This window comes from Canis lupus, chromosome 3 (genome assembly GCF_048164855.1).
Source record: "Canis lupus baileyi chromosome 3, mCanLup2.hap1, whole genome shotgun sequence".
NCBI classification, from domain to species: Eukaryota; Metazoa; Chordata; class Mammalia; order Carnivora; family Canidae; genus Canis; species Canis lupus.
The window spans coordinates 24,351,902-24,372,530 of NC_132840.1; the positions used below are offsets into that span (position 1 = coordinate 24,351,902).

The 20,629-nt window shown below is 61.2% G+C and overlaps 1 protein-coding gene across 4 annotated transcripts in view; it reads right to left on the minus strand.

Moving 5' to 3' along the window:
- The window catches only part of PIEZO1 (piezo type mechanosensitive ion channel component 1 (Er blood group)), a 56,212-nt gene that overhangs the window by 26,493 nt on the left and 9,090 nt on the right, over positions 1-20,629 (minus strand). For all 4 annotated transcript variants that reach the window (XM_072819568.1, XM_072819569.1, XM_072819567.1 and 1 more), the window contains exon 2: positions 1,396-1,491. In XM_072819568.1, the coding sequence (XP_072675669.1) occupies positions 1,396-1,491 (96 nt within the window). The remainder of the gene's footprint in view (positions 1-1,395; positions 1,492-20,629) is intronic.

Consider the following 20,629-nt stretch of genomic DNA (forward strand, 5'->3'; position numbering starts at 1 on the left):
GGAGAGGTGGGAGGGGAGGGCCCTGTGCCAGGCGGGCCTGTGGCCTGAGCTGGCCTGGCGCCCCCAGCAGCTCCCAGCTCTCCCCCTACGCTGCCCCCCACCCCAGAAGCCCTCACTGCCCTTTGCTCCCAGAATTCCACCTGCACTGCAAGCCCAGTGCCCCAGCAAGGAGGGAGCCCAATGGGGGCCAGAGCCAGAGGGATCAAGTGACACTGGACTGGCCAGTGCCATCAAGGATAATGTGGGGTGGGACGGGGCGCGGGTGCCTCTAGAAGCCAGGAAAGATGGGGAAACAGATCCTCCCCTGGAGACTCCAGGAGGAAGCAGCCCTGGGACGCTGGGAGTCTAGCCCACGACCGTGCTAGTCTTGTGGCCTCCAGACCAAGCGGGAGATGGTGTGAGCTGCAGATGCCACCAAAGGCCCAAACCAGCCAGCTGCACCCAGAACCTCGGAAAGCAGTGCCTACGGGCTGGTCCCCCTTAATGGGCCCTCTGCTGTCACGGCCAGCCTGGTCCTTGGCCCAGCTGGGCAACTGTTTCACTCATCTCTGCCAAACACTGGGGCACATGCTGCTGACAGCTGCCTTCTTCCAGGGACCCCTGTTTGAGATTCGGAACCCCTCTTCCCCTTTGACACTGAGGGGACCTTCCCACCTGTGGCAGGCAGAGCAGCCTTGGGGACAGGTTTCCTGAAAAGCTGGGAAAATGGATGCTGAAGCATAGGGTGAGTGGGCGGCAGGAGCCCAGGGGGAGGGGGTCCTTTCAGAAACTCTGGACCCCATCTGCCCCCCTAGCACCCGGCTGCAGGTCTGCACTGTTCACAGCGGGCCTGCCTGAGCCACAAGGCAGGGAGCAGGGTGTCCGTCACAGCCCTGTCCCCACCTGCATGGGCCTCTCTGCTCTCAGCCTCCCCCTTGGTGGCTCCATGCCCTGAGCCCACATCTAGAGCCCCCAAGATGCAGCCACTCATGGGCTGCCCCACACGTGCATCTGGCATGCATGGGAGAACGAGACAGTGCCCACCCTCCAGGAGCTCAGGATCCACGCGGAGACCTGGCGCTCCCAGCTACCCCAACTACAAGGTGAAGCCCCACAGAGCACAGGCAAACACGGAGGAGCCTCACCTTGCAGGGGGTGGGAACGGGAGAGGGAGCCCGCAGGAAGAGGGGCGTGCCGGGGAAGCCCAGGGGCAGATCTATCAGATGCCCCCATGACGGAGTCAGAGAGGAAGTGCTGAAGTCAGCCCGGGTCGGCAAGGGAAAATGAAACTTGGGACTACCCATCCTTCACCCCAGCTGCTAAACTCCCCCGGGCTCCTGCGGAGTGTGCGTGTGGACCAGGAGCTCCGAGGCCCCCAGCGCCCCTCCAGGCAGGAGCCAGTGCCCAAGCCCTTACCTGGGAAGCCGCGCCGACAGGGGCCCGGGAACCAGGGCAGCAGCAGCAGGAAGAGCAGATAGACCAGAGACAGCGCGTTATAGCGGAACAGGCAGGCTGCAGGGGAGGAGAGGGCAGTTAGCATGGCCACGGGGGTGGGGGGGCTGGGGCTGTGCCCGGACACTGCCTCCGGCTCACCCCCAACACCGCCCCCAAAACCACCCCAACATCACCCCGAAATACCACCCCATCACCCCGAAATACCACCCCAACATCACCCCCAATACCACCCCAACATCACCCCCAAACACCACCCCACATCATCTCCAAACACCCCACATCACCCCCAAAACCACCCCAACATCACCCCCAAAACCACCCCAACATCACCCCGAAATACCACCCCATCACCCCAAAATACCACCCCAACATCACCCCCAATACCACCCCAACATCACCCCCAAACACCACCCCACATCACCCCCAAACACCACCCCACATCATCTCCAAACACCCCACATCACCCCCAAATACCACCCTAACATCACCCCCAAATACCACCCCGGACATTACTTCCCAACACCACCCCCAAACACCATCACCAACATCACCCCCAAATACCACCCCGGACATTACTTCCCAACACCACCCCCAAACACCATCACCAACATCACCCCCAAATACCACCCCTGGACATTGCCCAAGACCACCCCCAAACACCACCCCAGCATTACCCCCAATACCACCCCCAACATCACCCCGAAATACTACCTCAACATCACCACCAAATACCACCCCCAACATCACCCCCAAACATTGCCCCCCAAATGCCACCCCAAAATCACCCCCAACATCACCCCCAAATAGTACCCCCAACACCGTCCCCCAAACACCACCCCTAAATCACCCCCAAATACCACCTTCAATCTCACCTCCAACAGCACCCCATCAACCACCAAACACCACCCCCAGATATCAATCCTCAAATATCACACCACCCCCAGATACTACCCCAGACATCACCCCCCAACATTGCCCCAAAAAGACCCCCAGACATCACTCAACACTGCCCCCCAACACTACCCCAATATCACCTCCAAATACCACCCCTAAACCCCCAGACATCACCCAACACTGCCCCCCAAACACCACCCCAACATCACCCCAAATACCACACCCAAACCACCCCAGACATCACCCAACACTGCCCCCCAAACACCACCCCAACATCACACCCAAATACCACCCCCAGACATCACCCCTCAACACTGCCCCCCAATACCACACCTAATATCACCCCTAAATATCACCTCCAAATGTCCCCCGGTAATGTCCCCCAAATCACCTTGGCCACTGCCCCCAGACGTGTCCTGCCTAGATGCTGTGCTGGTTACCACGCAAGGCTCCCTGCCTCCCTGCACGTGAGCAGGCCCTCTAAACGTGTGACCTGTCACCTACCACTCAGGACTCACACACTGTTGTACTCTGTGCAGACAATGCCCCCGTCACCTGTCACTCAGAGCACGTACACAGTCACATCACGTCCTTCTGCAACTCGTCCCACTGGCCAACATCACGTAATGCGACTTCTCCACACGCACAAGCACACACACCCGCACAGGGCCTCGTCCCGTCCGCCCGTGTCTCGGGCACACACCACGTGGGGTCCGCCCTGCGGGGCCCCCATGGCCAGTGACCACGTGTTCCTTTCTTACGATGTACGGTTTCAGGGGCGCCTGGACGGCTCAGGTCGTGACCTCAGGGTCCGGGGATGGAGCCCCTGCACTAGGCTCGGCGCTCAGCGGGGAGTCGCTTGGCTGCTGAGCAGAGCAGGGGAGGGGGACGCCACGCCCGTTGTTCCCGCCTCGCTCTCAACCCGGGGCCATGGCCTCCCCCAGCACGCGGGCACCCCGTGGACCGGGTGCAGCAGGGAGGCTGGGGGCCTGGGGTTCATGGGGGAATCGGGGGTGGTTGGGGGGTGCCGGGGGAGATGTCCTGATGGGGGGCCCTCTCAGCCTTTCCTGGGGTACCAGAGAGGGGGCTGGGCCAGAGAGACAGTGTGTGCAGCCCTGAGCGGCCGCCCGCCAGGGCCTCCTCTGCCCCCTGCTCCTCCGTCACCCCCAGGAGCAAGCAGGCCCAGGCTGACCCAAGAGGACAGAACAGACGGCTAAGGGCACCGGTGCCTCCCACGGATCTGTCCCCCTCCTGGACGTCCCCCTAAGCAGAGGGACCCCGCTGTCCTCACTGCTGCCCAGGACTGCCTCCCCCCCTCAGACTCCCAGGCGTGAACTGTGACCCAGCAAGGCGGCAGACATTCAGGTGGTGGCCATGCGGACAGAGCCCAAACCAACCAACCTGGACCAGGGATGGGGGCAGGGGGTGATGCCAAAAACAAGCCAGCGGCCGGACTGCCATCCCAGGGCTAGGAGCGAGCTAGGATAGCAGTGCCTCCAGGGAGCCCGGGGATGCCACTGCCCCGGCCTTCCAAGCACAGGGTCCTCTTGTGGGGTCACCAGGCCCGCATTGTCCCAGCGACCACTAGCTGCCCCTCGCTGGCCAGTGGGGAGATGGGAGAGGGGTAACCTTCCTCCCTCCACAGGGCATCCCTTCTGTGCCAGGAGGAAAGTCCAGTTCTCCCAGCCCCTTGCTGGTTTTTTTTAAGATTTTATTTATTCATGAGAGACAGAGAGAGAGAGACAGAGACAGAGAGGCAGAGACACTGGCAGAGGGAGAAGCAGGCTCCCTGCAGGGAGCCCGATGTGGGACTCGATCCCAGAACCTTGGGATCACGCCCAGAGTCAAAGGCAGGTGCTCAACCACTAAGCCACCCAGGCGTTCCCCCTCCCCCTTGCCGTTTAGACAGGCCTCTGCTGGACTCTTATCCTCCCACCCCGGAGGCCAGGACAACGGAGGGGCTTCTGCTCCCACAGAACCTAGGCCACTGAGACCCCTGAACCCCACCAATACCCCAGCCCACACCACAGGTCACCAGCAGGGTCAGGGTTCCGTGCCCACCTTGGCCTGTCCTCCATCCTGGCTTTGTCCTGGGGCCCGAGGCCCTCACCCAGATCAGGAGCTTGGGTGTGGCAGGGAAGCTAAGAGGAGGGGACAACAGGAAGACCTGTGTGGGCAGCATGCCCCAGGCCTCGGTGTCCGCATCTGTACATCGGGGTTCACACAACCACCTGTCCAGAGGGTGAGCCTGACTCTCAGACCCGATGGGCAGCCAGGGCGGGGACAGGAGGCTCCAGGGCCCTCCCACCAACCCTGACTGGGCCCCTCCTATCATTCCCACGAGGAGGCCCAGGCTGGCACTCCAGCTCACCCTGCAGCCTTCCCTCCCAGCCCGGGCGCCGCCCCTGACGCAAGGGTGCCTCCTCCTTCCATTACACACACTGGCCACAGCAACCGGCTCAACCAGAAATATGAAGTTTCGCAGCAATTGCGCATTTTCACTTAAAAAAAAAAAGTCCATCTGATCTGGCCCAAGAGGCAGGAGGGAAAACCATTTACGGCAAAGGCTTCTCAAGCTCCTGTGTCCCAGGGCCGCGCTTCCCAGCCCCTGGGATCTGCCTCGCCCCGCCACAGCGCCAGCCCCAGAGAGGGGGGCACCCCCCTTCCTACCAGCCAGGTCCGTCCACCCATCCTCCACTCACCTACACAGGCAACCTTCTCCTGAGGCCCTGTTCACAGGCCCTGCCCCAAGGCACTCACGCTCCGAACTGCCAGGGCTGCCTGATACTCAGGGAGCACCTGGTGGCCAGGAGGGAACAACCCCGCGGGCCAGGAGGGCATCTGCTGTGCAGCCCCAGGGAGGCTCCTGGAGGCAGAAGCACAGCTTGGAGGGCAGAACAGGATGGTGCCTTCACAATCCCTGGGCCTGGCTAATGAGCAGACCCCGAGGCTGGGATGGGGAAGCCTGACAGGAGTGCTTCGGTTTGGGAAGACGGAAAGTTCTGGGATTGGTTGCACAATACTGAAAACACATTTAATGCCACTGAACTGCATGCTTGAAAGTGATTAAGATGGGGCACCTGGGGGGCTCCGTCAGTGAAGCATCTGCCTGTGGCAGGTCATGATCTCAGGGTCCTGGGATCGAGCCCCATGTTGGGCTCTCTGTTCCATGGGGAGCCTGCTTCTCCCTCATGCACGCTCACTCTCTCTCAAATAAGTAAAATCTTTTTATGGTCAAAATGATCAATTTTATGTTATGTGTCTTTTTCTTGTTTTTTTTTTTGTTTTTGTTTTTGTTTTTTTTTTCATTTTTAAGTGATCTCTACACCCAACATGGGGCCTGAACTCACAACCCTGAGATCAAGAGTCATGTGCTTGGGGTGATCAGCTGGCTCAATGGGAAGCGTGTGAGACTCTTGATCTCAAGGTCTTGAGTTCAAGTGCCACACTGGGTATAGAGATGACTTTAAAATAAAATTTAAAAATAAACAAATTGCATGGCCTACTGACTGAGCCAGCCAGGAGTCCCATGTTCTGTATCTTTTACCAAAATAAAAGCATAAACAAACATCTCCCGCGTTCAGTAAGGGATGTCAGGAACCAGAGCCCACGGGGCAGGGGCCAGAGCACGGTCTGCTGCTGCCTGTGGAGCCGAACAGTCCCCGGCCTCTCCCCACACCCAGGCTGAGCAGGAAGGAAAGAATCTCTGAGAGGCTTATCTGCCCAAAGCAGGAAATTGGAGATGAAGAATCAGGAAGAGCAGGGTCAGAGGGCCAGCTGGGCAGGTGGGGGGGTGGGGGTGCCAGATGATCCCCCCGCCCCCCACCCCTTCACTTCTCTGTTGTTCACTTGGGCTCCCAACACATGTGACTGGCCCGGTGGAAGGCATGGTCTGGGCTTGGTGGATGGGGACACAGCAAGAAGGGGAGGGAGAGGCCGTGTGTGCCCTAGGAGGCGGTGTCTCCACCTTTCGGAGGTACCCTGGGATGTCTCGGGGGGCAGGCCACCAGTGCCACTGGAACACACCAGCTCGTGTGGAGACAGTCCATGTGAAGGGCCAGCCCGGCTGCCACCCCTCACTCCTCTTCTGCCATTAGGCTGGCACCTGGCAGGTGGGTGGCGCTCGGACAGCACTGGACACCGGCCCCAGGGACATGAGTGAGGGACGGTGGCCCGCTGGCTCCCAGCTCCAGCAGGGCAGCTGGGTAACAGAAGGGGCTCAGGTCCCATTCTCAGCCAGCCGCCCTCCCCAATGTCAGGGACTGGGGACAGGGCAGGAGGCTGGCCAGCAAGGGAGCAGAGGCAAACAGGCCGCAGGAGCGGAACCAGGCCACTGCTCACGATCCCCCTCAGTTCGGATGAGGATGGGGAGGGTCCCAGAGAGGAAAGGCCTCTGCAGGGTACAGCCGGACTCAGGTCCACAGGCAGGGCTCCAAGGGTGCTCCACCCAGCCATCGAGGCTGCCGGGCTCAGTGCGCCTGTGGCTGCAGAGGCGGCCCAGGGTATCAGAGCACGCTGCCTGGAAGAGGCGGCATGTCCTTGGGCCTTGCAGACAACTCAGACTGGGGCAAGGCCAGAGGAAGTCTTGGTGAGCCCCAGGCTAATGCAGAGAAGGAAGAAACTCAGCTGGAGGGGACCTGGCCTGCCCTGCCCAGGCAGCCCCCACCTCCCCACCCAGGCTGCCCAGGCTGGCCTGTGACCTCATGGGGGAAATATGCCTCTTCCCGAGCCAGGAACAATAGGTTGGGGGTGGGGGGAGAGCGAGCCTGGCTGGGCAGGAAAGGGCTCCCTCCTGCCTGGCCCCTCACGCGCCCCCCCCCCACCAGCACATGCTTAACCCTTTACAGACCCTCCCACAGCAGGCCGGAGCCCACACGGCCACCTCCAGCAAGCAGCCCCTGGATCCCCCCTCGCCCCCACATCCCTCAGGTGACAGAACTGGGGGCTCAGCTGCAGCCAGGTCAGGAAGGGAAGGTGGGGACACCACAGTGCTCAGCTGGGACATTCTATGCACAGGGCAGGACCCCACGGCCCCCCCCATGGGGGGACCCCAGGGACCCTGCATCAGCACACGTTTCCTGGGACGGGTCCCCTGCAGCTGGCCTGGGTGTCAGGTGGGTCTCGACCTTTGCCACCACCTCCCTCCTGCGGGAGTGCAACTCTGAGCCTGTTCCCCAGTCTGTAAAGCAGGGTGAACAAAGCACCCACAGCATGAAAGGCCGTAGGGGTGAGGTGTGACCACTTCACATGCCAACAGGGGCTTCGATGACCCCGAGGTGGGCATCTCAGTACCACCTGCAGGGGGGCTCCAGGAAACAAACACTGCTGGCGGGACCCACAGGCCGGCACTGCACGCCGAGCAGAAGCAGTGTGGAAAGGCAGAGGTCAGCGTGGACTTAGTGACCTCGGGGGCTCACGGGGCCTCTGGCTGCCGGGGGACAGAAGCTCTGGTGTCACGCCAGGGCCCGTGTCAGCACAAGAAGCTGACAGTGTCTCTAGGAGAGGCCAGGAGGCCTGGATGGGGGCCACCACCCATGCCCTACAGGATAGCCTACAGGAGGGACATGGGGCAGAGAGGGTTGTTCCAGGGCTAGCAGGTCTGTGGGGGCAGCTACGGGTAGGCGGGGCCACACCAGGACCTGGGCAGAGCTGCCCATCCTCCCAGCAGGTCCCTCTCAGGGGTGCCAGGACCTCAGAGGGCAAGGCACTTCCCCTTCTTCCTGCCACCCTCCTGCAGGGGTGAGGCCCTGAGGATCGGGGTGAGGCCCTGAGGACGGGGCCTGGGCCACTCGGTCACAGCAAGATGGGCCGAGGCTGCAGGCTGAGTGGTCTGGAAGCAGGTGTACAACATAGCAGCAAACGTCTTCACCCTCTTCTGGGCTTCGGGCTCCCAACCTGTGAAACTGGGGAGCCAAGGGGCTGGAGTCTGAAATCTGGTGGCTCTGCAGGGGACTCTGTGTGCCTGTTTCCTCCACTGGTGGGGGGACCCCAACTCTGCACCCTCCGGGTCCCCTGCCAGAGAACAGCGCCCAGCTCAAGGCAGGAGAGGATGAACGCAGGCCTACCCTCAGGCACCCGAACACCACACCCACATCGCCGCCGCCACCTGTGCACAGGATTCCTCTTGTGTAAACCAAAACAGAAACAGGATTCATGCGTGTCAATGCACATACGATCCCGGATGGGACTTTACCCAGTGGCAGTTGGTGTTCCCCTGAGTAGAGGGTCCTTTTTTTTTTTTTTTAATTTTTATTTATTTTATGATAGTCACAGAGAGAGAGAGAGAGAGAGAGAGAGAGGCAGAGACACAGGCAGAGGGAGAAGCAGGCTCCATGCACCGGGAGCCCGATGTGGGATTCGATCCCGGGTCTCCAGGATCGCGCCCTGGGCCAAAGGCAGGCGCTAAACCACTGCGCCACCCAGGGATCCCCAAATTTTTTTTTTTATTTATGATAGTCACACAGAGAGAGAGAGAGAGGCAGAGACATAGGCAGAGGGAGAAGCAGGCTCCATTCCCCGGGAGCCCGACATGGGATTCGATCCTGGGTCTCCAAGATCGCGCCCTGGGCCAAAGGCAGGCACTAAACCACTGCGCGACCCAGGGTTCCCAGAGGGTCCTTTTCTCATCATGTGTCCTGGGTGGTTAACAAGTGAACAGGCCCCAGAGATGAAAGACTGGGAGGGACACAGCACAGAGGGGGTCAGACGTGTGGCTCAGGCATTCCTGCTCCACAGCGGCCACGGGCTGGTGGGGGCACGACTCATCCAAGTCCCCAAGGCACCGTGGCAGCGGCAAGAGTAGACTTACCCTCTCCTGCCCCGGGCAGGTACCTCTCAGGCCTGCCTTCTGCCACCAGCCTGGCAAAGCCCTGGGGAGGCCAGGTGGGGCCCAGGGACTGTGGGTCAGGGTCCCAGGTGACCACTGCCTAGCCAGGGCAGCTGCAGCAGTGGGGGGTGGTCTCAATTTGAGCCCCACGGCTCCCACCCCCACCCACCGTGGGTCCCGGGAGCTGCTCACTCTGCCTTACTTGGCTTGCAGGAGAAACCCGTAAACACTTCCCTACTAGTTTCTGCCAGAGGGCGGGGGGTGGGGGCAGACGTGGCACAGGGGCTGGGCTGTCCCTCACCCTATCCTAGAGCTGCCCTCGAGACAGGGCCTCCTGGCCCCTACAGCACTCGGGTGGCCACACCTGCCCTGCTTCCCTATAAACCCTGAAGCCAGGCCCTGACCCAGAAGGACCAGAGGTTTGGATCTATCCCACCTTTCTGAAAGAGGAAGATGGGGAGGTCGGCCTGGGAGGGAGCTGGCCTGACCAGAGTCCCCTTTCCCCTCTGGGGACAGGACCGTGGTCATGGAAGGCAAGTATAGGCTGGCACCCATGGAGCACGAGCCAAAGGCAGCGGGGGGGAAGGGAGCCCAAGGGACTCCCCCACCTCACTGGCCGCCCAAGCAAGGCCCATGGGCCCTGCAGGAACCCCCGGCACCTGCACCTGCATGCTCCACTCACACATCCCACCGCCTGCGCCTTGCCCCCATGAAACACTCCCTGCGCCCCAGGGCGCCATGCCCCTGCCACCCTCCACCCAGGAAGCCAACCTCGGTAAGGGGCCCACTCTGCTGTCCCCAGGTGGCTCCAGTACCGTCCACAGCGCCACTCAGGCCCAGAAAATGGGGTGCCTGCAGGCTGGCCTCAGGGATACAGAGCACCAGCTGCGACCAGTTTACAAAGCTCTAAGACCCAGGAGGCCTTCCGAGGGTCCTTCCCTGTCCCGGGACGGGAGCTGGCCTGAACTCAGCAGAGGATAGGGCAGATGCACCACGAGGGCCCTGTGGGGTGGCCCAGGACACCACAAGGGCCCCCGCAGCCGATGCCAAGGACACTGTGTTACCTACTCGGAACCCGGCCAAGAGCCCAGGGCCCTGCTGCAGCCGAGGGTTTAATTAGCACGGGCCGGGACACTGGGTTTTATGGCTCTCCCGACTTCACAGGGCAGGGCCCCTCCCCGGGCCAGCTCCATGAAGCTACGGTGACTCCCAGGCCTGAGGGGGAACCCAGTGGCCACTGTGGGCTGGGGACAGCGACGGGGTACCCAGAGACACCCAGCACAGGCCTCCCACCCAGTCCTCATGGGTCGGGGAGCCCAGGTGCCCTTCCAGCCTCACCAGACTGCCCTTCCAAGCGGCTTCAGAGGTGAGGAGGGCAGCTGCAGAGCAACAGTGCAGGACGGCACAGGTGAGGGCAGGACCCACGGGTGTCCAGGCATCCGGAGACCTGACTGATGCCACGAGGCCCCTGCTGTGCAGATCAGGCACCCTGAAGCAGGCTGGTGGGCGGTGTGGGAAGCCCAGCTGCGTGACCATCTGCAGACCCTCTGACCCCAAAGTGTCATAAGTGGAGCCACCACATGGTCCACACGGTGGGCACCCCTGCTCTGTGGGTCATGTTGGGGCCCGGAGCACCGACAGGGCTCTGCATTCCTCATGCTTCTCCCCTGGCAGCCACTCACACCCCCACTCAAGTGCTAGGAAGTGGAGACCCCTGGCACTGCACAAAGGCCCCCACCCTGCCAGCAGAACCGCCCCTCACATCAGACTCTGGTGGCTCCCTCCTGGGACCAGGACCTGCGGAGCTTCCCTGGAAAACACGGGGACCAGGGCCTGTTGCTTGTTGTGGGCTGTGCCCCAGCAGGGTCAGCACCCGGCCACTAGCCCATATGACCTGCCAGCAGAGGCGCTCAGGCATAGAGGCTGAGGCTTCAGGCTCGGGTGGGGCCTGCATTCCACGGGGACGGCCCTCCCAGGCAGGCCATCCTGCTGTGGCCACAGGTAAACATGCGGGGGCGGAGCCCCCAGGGAGGGACTGGATGGCCCAAGCCCCACATGGCACCCCCACCCATGTCTACATCCCCCACCTCAGGCCACCCAGAGCTCGGGGCCACAGGGAGGGGATGAACTCACAGCAACAAAGGAACCCCCCTACCGTGTTGGGGGGGGCAGAAGGGCGGGGGGAGGCACCTGAAGCCGTCTGGCCTGGAGCCGCGTGGGACAGGCCTGTCCAGGGCCCCCGTCAGCTCCTCAGGTCCCTGCTCTCCTGAGTCCCTGTCACTGAGACTTCCAGGGTCAGGCAGGACCTCCTCCAGCCACAAGGAAAGGGGTTCTCTGCAGAGCTGCACCCCCAGACTGTGACAAGCAGACCCGGGCATCCGTGTGGAGAACCGGCCCTGACAGCTGTGCCTGCCTCATCCCTGGATGGCCACCTCACATCCCACAGGTCAGGTCATAGGACAGAGTCTGCTCCAGACAGGCATACCCCCCCCCCGCCCCCTGCAGAGCCCTGGATACAGCCCTGGATACAGGGCAGATACAGGTCTGCCCAGTGCCCCATGGCCAGCAGGCGCCAACATCCTCCTAGGATGAGGGCCCCACGTCTGTGGAAGAGGGCAGTTGAAGGTGGGAGGTGCCAGGCTGGCTAGAAGCCACCACTCCTCTGTGAGCCTCTGTCCCCCGTCTAGACAGTGGGGGTAGCAGGTGTGACCCTGTCCTCCCAGGTGACCGAGGATCTAGGAGATGGACTGTATAGCAGTCAGCTCGGCTTGGGGCAGCGGGGCGGTCTCTGGCTTCAGGAACCAGAGTCCAGTTTAAAACAGAAGAAGGACACCCGGGTGGCTCAGTGGTTGAGCGTCTGCCTTCGGCTCAGGGCATGATCCCGGGGTCCTGGGATCAAGTCCCACATCAGGCTCCCCAAAGGGAGCATGCTTCTCCCTCTGCCTATGTTTCTGCCTCTGTATGTCTCTCTCGTGAATGAATAAATAAAGTCTGTAAAAAGTAAAATAAAATAAAACAAAATGGAAAAAGAGGGCGTCTGGGCAGCTGAGTCGGTCAAGCATCTGACTTAATTTCAGCTCAGACAGTGACCTCAGGACTGTGGGATGGAGCCCTGCATTAGGGCTCAAGATCCTTACCCTCTGCCCCTCCCCTTACTCACACTCCCTCCCTCTCTCTCAAAAATTAAAATTAAGTGAATAAATAAAACCAAAGAAGAAGGTGTGAAGCCTGCCCCCTCCTGACCTAGCACATGCACCTGATGCCCCGGTCTCAGACCAGCCCTCAGGCCCTTGTCCAGAGACCTCATGGGCCAAGCCGATTGGAGCAGATCGAGACAGCAGTAGGCTCTGGGTAAACCAAGCTGCCGTGGCCGCCTTACCCCCAGACCAAAATTCCAGGCTAATTGATAGGACAGCTAGGTCCCCCAAGAGGCACCCCAACAGTACCTGAAATGATGGCTGTCACAAGGCCACAGCACACGGGGACTCTCCTGAGCCAAGACACAGGCCTCTCCACCTCAGCTGTGCACCTTGCCCCTGCAGGTGTGAGCACAGGCCACCCACCCCTCACACAGCGACAGAACCCACCATACAGCACAGGGGCCACTCCCCTGCCCTAGACAACAGCCCCACCTGGAGCTGTCCTAGGGCAAGGTCGGCTACCTCAGGCCAGAGGGTGACCAACAAGGTGACCAGACAGCTCTGGGGTGAGTGTAAACAGCCAGGGTAGCGAGCTGGCACGAGTCCACACCTGCCGCAGACCCCAGATGATAAACACATGTGACCTGCCCATGTTAGGCTCAGGCCTAAGCCCAGGAGTGTTGAAGACCGGCATGAGAGCCAGAGATCTGCCTCGGTGCAGTCTCTTGGGGGCAACGATGGACGACTAAATAGTGCACAAAGAAGCAGGATGAGAACAAGCCTTTCCCCTGGGGGTAGATGGGACCTGGGCCTGGAGATCCTGCAGAGGATGGTCCAGTGCAAAGGCCCTGGGGTGGAAATGCTCTCAGGAAACCCAGGGGAAGGCAGTATGCCACTCTGCGTCTCCGCCACAGAATGGATCTGCTATGACCCCTCTATCCAGCAGTGCCAAACTGTAGCAGAACCCACTCTATTAAAAAAAAAAAAAAAAAAAAGAAAGAAAGAAAGAAAGAAAGAAAGAACCCACTCTGAAAAAAAAAAAAAAAAAAAAAAAAGAACCCACTCTGTTCGGCTGTGGTCCTTAAAGTGGGTTCCCAGGCCAGGCCACCAGCATCACCTGAGAATTCAGTGGCAGCATAGATGCTCAAGCTCTCCAGGAACAGGGATGTGCCCTAGACTCAGAATCCACTCTCCAGAAGGTTGTCTAGAGACCTAAAGGACCTGATGTGCTTTTTCCAAGTCAGAAGGAGCAGGCGACATGACCGTTCATCACAACCTACTGGCTGTGTCTGTCTTTTGTATTTGGTTTTTTAAAAAGACGTATTTATTTATTTTAGAGAGAAGGTGTGAGTGTCAATGGGGCGGGGGGCAGACTCCTCACTGAGCACAGAGCCCCATGCGGGCCTCGATCCCTGCAACCCCAAGATCATGACCTGAGCTGAAATCAAGAGTCACACATCTAACCGAGTCACTCAGACCCCTCACACCTGTGTCTTGATGCTGCATCCAACCTGACAGTGTGACCTGGGGCCTCCTCTTCAAGGACAACAGCTTTCTGTTCCTGCCATGTGGAGCCCCCACTCCTTTGGCCTCAGGCAGCCGTCCTGAAGTCCCGGCAGTGAGGAACTGGCTGGCTCGTGTCCACCGCCCTATCTCCAGGACGAAGACATTGTCCACTCTACTGCAGCAGGCGGGGCTTTGGAGGAGCTTCTGGGCCACTGTTAAGTGGTGAATCTGGTGGCCACCCTCAGGGCCAGGGCTACCCTTCCAAACATGGGGGTCTGCCCCAAGCAGGCCAAGTGCTCAATCTCCCCAGCCATAAGTCCAGGACTCGGGGTTGGGGTGCTGACTCAGAACCTCACCCTTGTGACTCAGCCAGCCCACAGCACCCTGAGTCTCAGCCTCTCCAGTCTGGCTTGTGCAAACGGGCAGCCGCAGAGCAGAGCCCGGTTGGCCCTGCTCTCTGGGGGCCCTTCCGAGCAAGAGGGAGGAATGCCACCCAGGCACCTCCCACTGGCAGGCCAGGCGGAGTCACTGGCCAGGTGGGGTAAGGGGACAAAGGCCCTCTGCAGGGCTGAGGGAATGTGGGGGCTGGGGGCGCTGGGTGTTTAGGGTGGTGGCGGTCCTCACCTGTGTCTTTATATGGGAGTCCCTAACCCTGGTTCCGCCTTCCCACTGTCTGCCTTTGTCTCCCTCTTAGAGAAATGGGTCGTTGGGCATTGGCCCCTTGACCCTTCCTCCCCAGCAAACATCCACCCCAGCACAGAGCCTACCCTCAGAAGGCACCCCACAAATAGCATGCAAGCCCCTTGCAGAGACAGTGTGAGGACCAGATGACAAGTGTTGCTGGGGGTGGCCTTGGCGAACCTGAGCTGCAATCTGCTTTCTGGATCAGGCAGGAGGTCAGGGGACCTGTCAGAGAGCCCGGGGGTGTGATGAGAGATACGTCCTGAGCCAACCAGCACAGTGCACCGTCCGGGGACCAGCCTTTGTAACGGGCCGGGCTGGGTGTGGTGGCTTCTGCGTCAACCTGGGGAAGCTGTTTCACATTTAAATCCATTGACTGTAAGCAAAGCAGATGACCCTCCATGAGCCAACCGGATGAACCGAGCAGAGGAGGCCCCTGGGAAAGAAGGAATCTCTGGGGCTGCCCTGTGGAATGTGGACTCAGGATTGCAACATCCACCCTTGCCTGAATTCCCTGCCTGCCTCGGGAGCCCGGGCCTGTCACAGACGCCTTCCTTGCTCCCCCATGTGTGTGCGTGTGCATGTATACAGCTTCCAGTGGAGGATGACCTACGCATCCTGGTCCCTCTGGCCCCACTGCTCTGACTGCCCCACCGGTGCGGAGCTTCTAGGCTGGCTCTACAGCCCAGACCCAGGTGGCTGCAGGCCTGGGAGGACAGGCTGCCAGAGGCCCCGCGTGTTCTCTGGAAATTCAACAAGCTCATGATATGAGCAAGGGAAAAATCAACATGGTCTGCTCCCAACAAGCAGCCTGGCCCCACACAGGAGAGCAGCCCCGGGGGCATCGAGGCACGGGGAGGCATGGGGCTCTGTCCCCTGCTCACGTGAGGTGCCCTGAACAGCACACCCAACACTCACTTCCCTGTCCTCCACTCTGAGGTTTGGACGCAGAGCAGCGCAGAAGGCAATAAACACCTGCTTCCAAGCCTCACGCCTGCATGTCCTCTGCCGTCGGAGATTTTACAGGGTCCGCGATGCTAAGCTGACTCAGCTCACCTCCCTGCGATCCCACTCCCTCCTCTAGGATTTCAGGATATCCTTCTAGAAAGAGCCACTTCTGAGCTCCGGAATCCATCCAGGGTCACTTCCAAGAGGGCATTCAGGCCTGCAGCTGTGGTCTGTCTGGGGCAGGAAAGAACAAAAGGAGGTGCGAGGCCAGGCCTCCTGCAAGCCCATCTGGGCCATCCCTGAGTTCCCAAGAGAATGAAGCCAGAGGCCCTACTGGTGGCTGAGGGTGCAGAGGCCCACACAGCCCTGCCCTTCTGCTTCCTGAGGCATGAAGCCCAGGCCTCCCTGGAAAGCCCCCACCCCCCACATCTCAGGTCCCCACCAAGTGCCAAGCACCACGTGTGCCAGCAGCTCAGCCAAGGCAGGGCCGCCCTTCCAACACAAGCCCTCGGTGGAGAGAGGCCCTGCTGCTGCCCGCTCACATAAGGGAAGTCACAGCCCAAGATCACTCCGCCAGTGAGTGACACACCAGGCTGGACCCGCCCCTCCCAACTGAGCTGTGGGCAGCCTGCCTCAGGACCCAGCTCCCCACCGCACTGGTGACAGGTGTGCCCTCACCCCTGGCCCAACTCCCCCCGACCTCCTCAGTTCCACAGGCTCTCCAGACCAAGGTCTGAAGCACCATGCCATCGTGGGCAGCCCCGCCAAGCCAAGGGCCACGGTCAGCGCTGGCTCCTGGTGATGGAACACAGTCCCCAGAACTGATTAAGCAGTCACTTTGAGAGCAGAGAGTGCAGCTCCTCACGCCCTGGGGGAGATGGCGGGTGGGGACAGGGCTGGCCTGGCCAGCGCTATATGTTCAGTTCCTGGAAAAAGAGGGACGCGCTGCCGGCTCGCCCACTGCATCCTGTTTTTATGGAAACTAATCTAATTCCTAACAGTGCAGCAAGCAGCAGACACCCAAGGGGGTCTTGGGAGGCCATGGAGAGGGGGCCTGGGAGGCAGGAGGGCTCAGTCAGTCTGGCTGGTGGAGCCAGCTGCCCTCGGCCAGCTCCACTTCCCAGGGTCAGAGCCTCGACCCCAGGGGAGGCTTGGGGACAAAGGGCCCTTCCCGGCAGTGAGGAACTGGCTGGCTCATGTCCACCCCCCTATCTCAGCTGGACCCTGTTCCAGGATGGTTGTCCAGGGGCCGCTGTTCCCTTGAGGCTGCCACCCACAATGGGCAGGTCAGAAAGGACCAGAGTTGCCACTACCTTCGAGGACCTGGTCCTGACCTGGCAGCCTGGCGGCATCAGGCCTTGGCCAGAAGCTACCCCTGAGTCTGCACGCTGTACAGCGGGGACGCTGACCCCACCCACCCGGGAATTGGCCTGTGTGACGCCAGTGTACTGCCATGGGCATGGTACTAGTATCGGCTGACTCTCATGCTATTATACCAGCAGGCTTTTCTCTGTTAACACAAAGCTTGCTGGAGCCTGACAGCGACGCCAGGTCTGGGAGACTCAAGCTACCTGTGCAAAGCTGTGAGGCCCTGGCCCCAAGCAGGCCTACTGCCACCTGCTCGCTCCTGTTCCTAAAGGTCAGGGCTGAGCCCTGAGACCCCATAGGCTCCAAGTGGCAGGAAGGACAAGGTCTCAAGGGCATGAGGCCAGGCCCACCCCCAGGCTGCTGTGTCCCCCGGGTCCCCACTGACACACAGAAGGGTCACATGGCTCAAGCGCACCTCCTCTAGCTGCTGCCACTGACGGCGAGAAACCACTGAGGCCCGGAGAAGCCTAGTGTGGGGGCCTGCCCTCTCTTCTCTCCGTCCTGGGCACCTGCAGGTCTGCAGAAACCTCTCCTCATGCCTCCCCCACGGTGTCCCTCCCACCGAGAGGCCCCCAAGGCCAGGGCCATTCCCACCCACAAGCACACATGATGTCCACTGGCTGGGGTCCCACCCCACCTACTCTGCCGGCCAAAAGGCACAATTCTGTCCTCGCAGCCTGGGTCTGGTGGGGCCCTGTGAGAGCCTGACAGGGACCTGCACGGGCACCATGGGGACAGCCTGGCACCCATCCCCACTGAACCATCTCCTGGTCCCCTGATGCCAGCCACACACATGCTTCTCTGACCAGGCATGAGGCCAGAGCCAGCTTCCAGCGGCGGGACTTGGAATTTCATCCTCTTCAAGCTGAATCTCTGGCTGGTCCCTGAGAGGATGCATGAGAATGGGTGGCCCTGGGGCGGCGGCTGGAGGGCCACTGTCCTGCTCCTTCCATCACCAACTCCAACCTGAGAGCAGGGAGTGGTCTCCAGAGGCCAAGCTCTCTGCCCTGGAGCTTCACAGGCATTCTCCTTCTGGGGGCGGGGGGGGGGGGGGGGGTGGCGGAGGGGCCACCGGAAGCCTCCCTTGTAAGGGGATGGGAGAGGTAGCTGCCAGCACAGGCGCCCTCCAGCCACAAGCAAGGGCTCCGGGTGAGGACAGTGACATGCCTGCCCCAACCACTCCCCTCCACCCTGGGTCACCTGCATTCCGGGCTGGGAAGGACCCTCCTTCTGGCAGCCCAAACATCAGCCATGACATGCATCTGCTGCTGTCCTGCAGGAGTGCCCAGCAGCCCATGACTCAGCCCAATCCAGCAGGTTCCACTGTCCCCACCCATGGGGGCCTGCAGCTCAGCATCTTCCCCCCACCAGCCACCACCTCGGCTTTGGGACATCACCGTGCTGCCCTAGATTCCTCCCCGGTGAGAGCACAGACGTGCTTTGAGGAGCTCCCTAATTAGAGCGCTCTGTGGCATGCCATGCCGGTGGTGGCCGGTGGCCGCAGGTGCAGCCCTCCCACCTCGGGACCAGCTGATTCAGATTCCTTATCAGCGCAGCCTGAGGCGGCACCCTCCTTGCCTCTCAGATCAACTTCACAAGGTCCCTTAGCCCACGCCACCTGGCGGGTCACTCGGAGGGCCACGAGGCTAAGCAGGGCAGGTGCTCTTCTTATGACTGGGACATAGAGAGGCCCCCGGATGGAAGGGCCCGCCTGCGACACACTGGGAGGTATGTCCTACTTCTGCAGGCGCGGAGCTCGCGGCTGTCCAAAGCTGCTCCAAAGAGGTGGTGTAACTCATCCCAGGGCGCCCAGCAGCTGGGTCTGGGGGACCCGCGTGCAGAAGCTTCTGCCCATGCTTTCCCGTCCCACCGTCTCCCACACATGGCCTCGCAAACCTCCAGGTCTGGGGACTCTCGCTACCTGGCAGCCACGGAACACAGGGGCACACACCCACACTTGAGCCTGAGTGCCAGCACGGCTGCAGCTGCGAGAGCCCCAGGGACGGCATTCAGGACATGGCAGAGGTCATGAGGTCCCAAGGCTACCCCAGCAGGCCCCCCATTCTCCGGGCACATAGAGTGGGGCCACTCCCTGCAAGGCCACTGGTAAGACCAAACCGCTACAGCCGAGGCCCTGGGGTCCAGCACCTCGTGTCTCCGCGGCCAACATCATCACATGTGGATGTCCCTGACCCCAGCATGGTGGCCAGCGAGGAAGCTGGGGACAAGCCCTGTTGCCCAGTGGCCCGGACAGCTGCGTGCACTCATGTGACCCTGCTGCCAGCAGGTGCCACCACCGAGGACAATTTGATGAGGACACTGCCCCCAGTTGCAATAACTGCCAGACAGCCTGCCAACACTGCATGCCCTGGAAGCCCCCCGGCCAGAGAGAGCACAGTGCTTGGGCTTCCTTCCCGGCAAACAGTCACCATGCCCCCCCACCTTCTCGAGGGGACGACCCCTCTCTGTCCACAACCTCAAGTCACCCTGGGCAAAGGTGGAGCCACTGAGGCCACCCTGCTGGAACCCACCTGCTGCTGGCCTATACCCTGGGCAGCACCGGCCTCCCCACAGGGGCCACTTCATCTCAACACCACCGCAGGGCCTCCTCCCCACCCCAAGACACAAGATGGGCACAGTGGCTCCTGGCCCCTCGGGATGCCCAGAGCATCCATCAGGCTCTGGAAAATGGCACAGCCTGTCCAGCCCCTAGCGTGTCTGGCCTCCTCTGGAGTCCTCTCTCTGCCTCGGGACCCAGGGTCTCCTAGATTCCAAGGGATGTGTCCCCTGTGGCCCTGGCACAGGACTCAGCTCCTGACCTTGTCCCTTGCTTTTCACACAGGGGTCTGGGGATCCTGACTGAGTGGACAGCGTGCCCTCTGACAACAGAGGGCGGGGACCATGGGGCAAGAGAGCACAGGAGAAGATGGGCAGGGGGTCAAGTGAGTGGAGTACAGACCCCCTCAGAGGACAGGATGGATGGACAGGTGCTGCCTCCATGAGGAGAGGAGGGCCTCAGGCACAGGACATAGGGATACAGGGCCCAGGGCTCCCCTTCTCCCCCCCAGGGTCCAGGATCCCATGTGGAACAGCCTCCCAGCCAGACGACACCCCCACATGTTGCTTCCGTGGTGGCTGGGGTCATCCTCAGGAGGTCCACCCGCCCCTTGAAGCAGGACAGTCTTTGCCAAGGTGAGAGTAATAAGCAGAGTACCCACTGCCAAAGGACTGGGGCTGCCTGGCCCTGAGGCTCCCCATGGGGCCTCTGAGCCCCTGTCCCTGGATCACCACCTACACCAGCGAGTGCCCCCATGTTCCCCCATACTGCTGAGGCCCTGCTTCTGACCTTCAGAGATTAGGGCCCATCCCAGCCACCTCGCCCTGGGCTACCAAGATGTGCCTGGTGATAAGGTCCAGGACACAGTTTCTGAGGCAGGACAGGAAGTGTCACCACACAGGGCTCAGGAATCAGGGGGTGGCTGTGACCCCTGACACCTGGAGCTTCAGAGGGCAGCCTCGAAAAGTGTCCACGTGACAGGCGTCCAGAGCCTCTCCGTATGCGCCTCCTACGGCCCACACGACCGTGCTGGTCCAGGAGGCAGGAAAGGAAGCGGGAACTGGGGTGGGCCTGGGCAAGGACCTGCAGCCAGCTCATCTGCCAGGCGGGTGCTGAGAGCTCAAGGACATCATGAACACAGAGGCGGAGTCGGGGACTGGAGGACCTAGTGGGGCACACCAGATGCAACGTCTGTAGGCCCTGGGGCTGCCCAGACCTGGAGTCAGTGGTGCGACTCCAGGGACCTTATCCTGAGGGGAGACAGTTGGGAGAAGG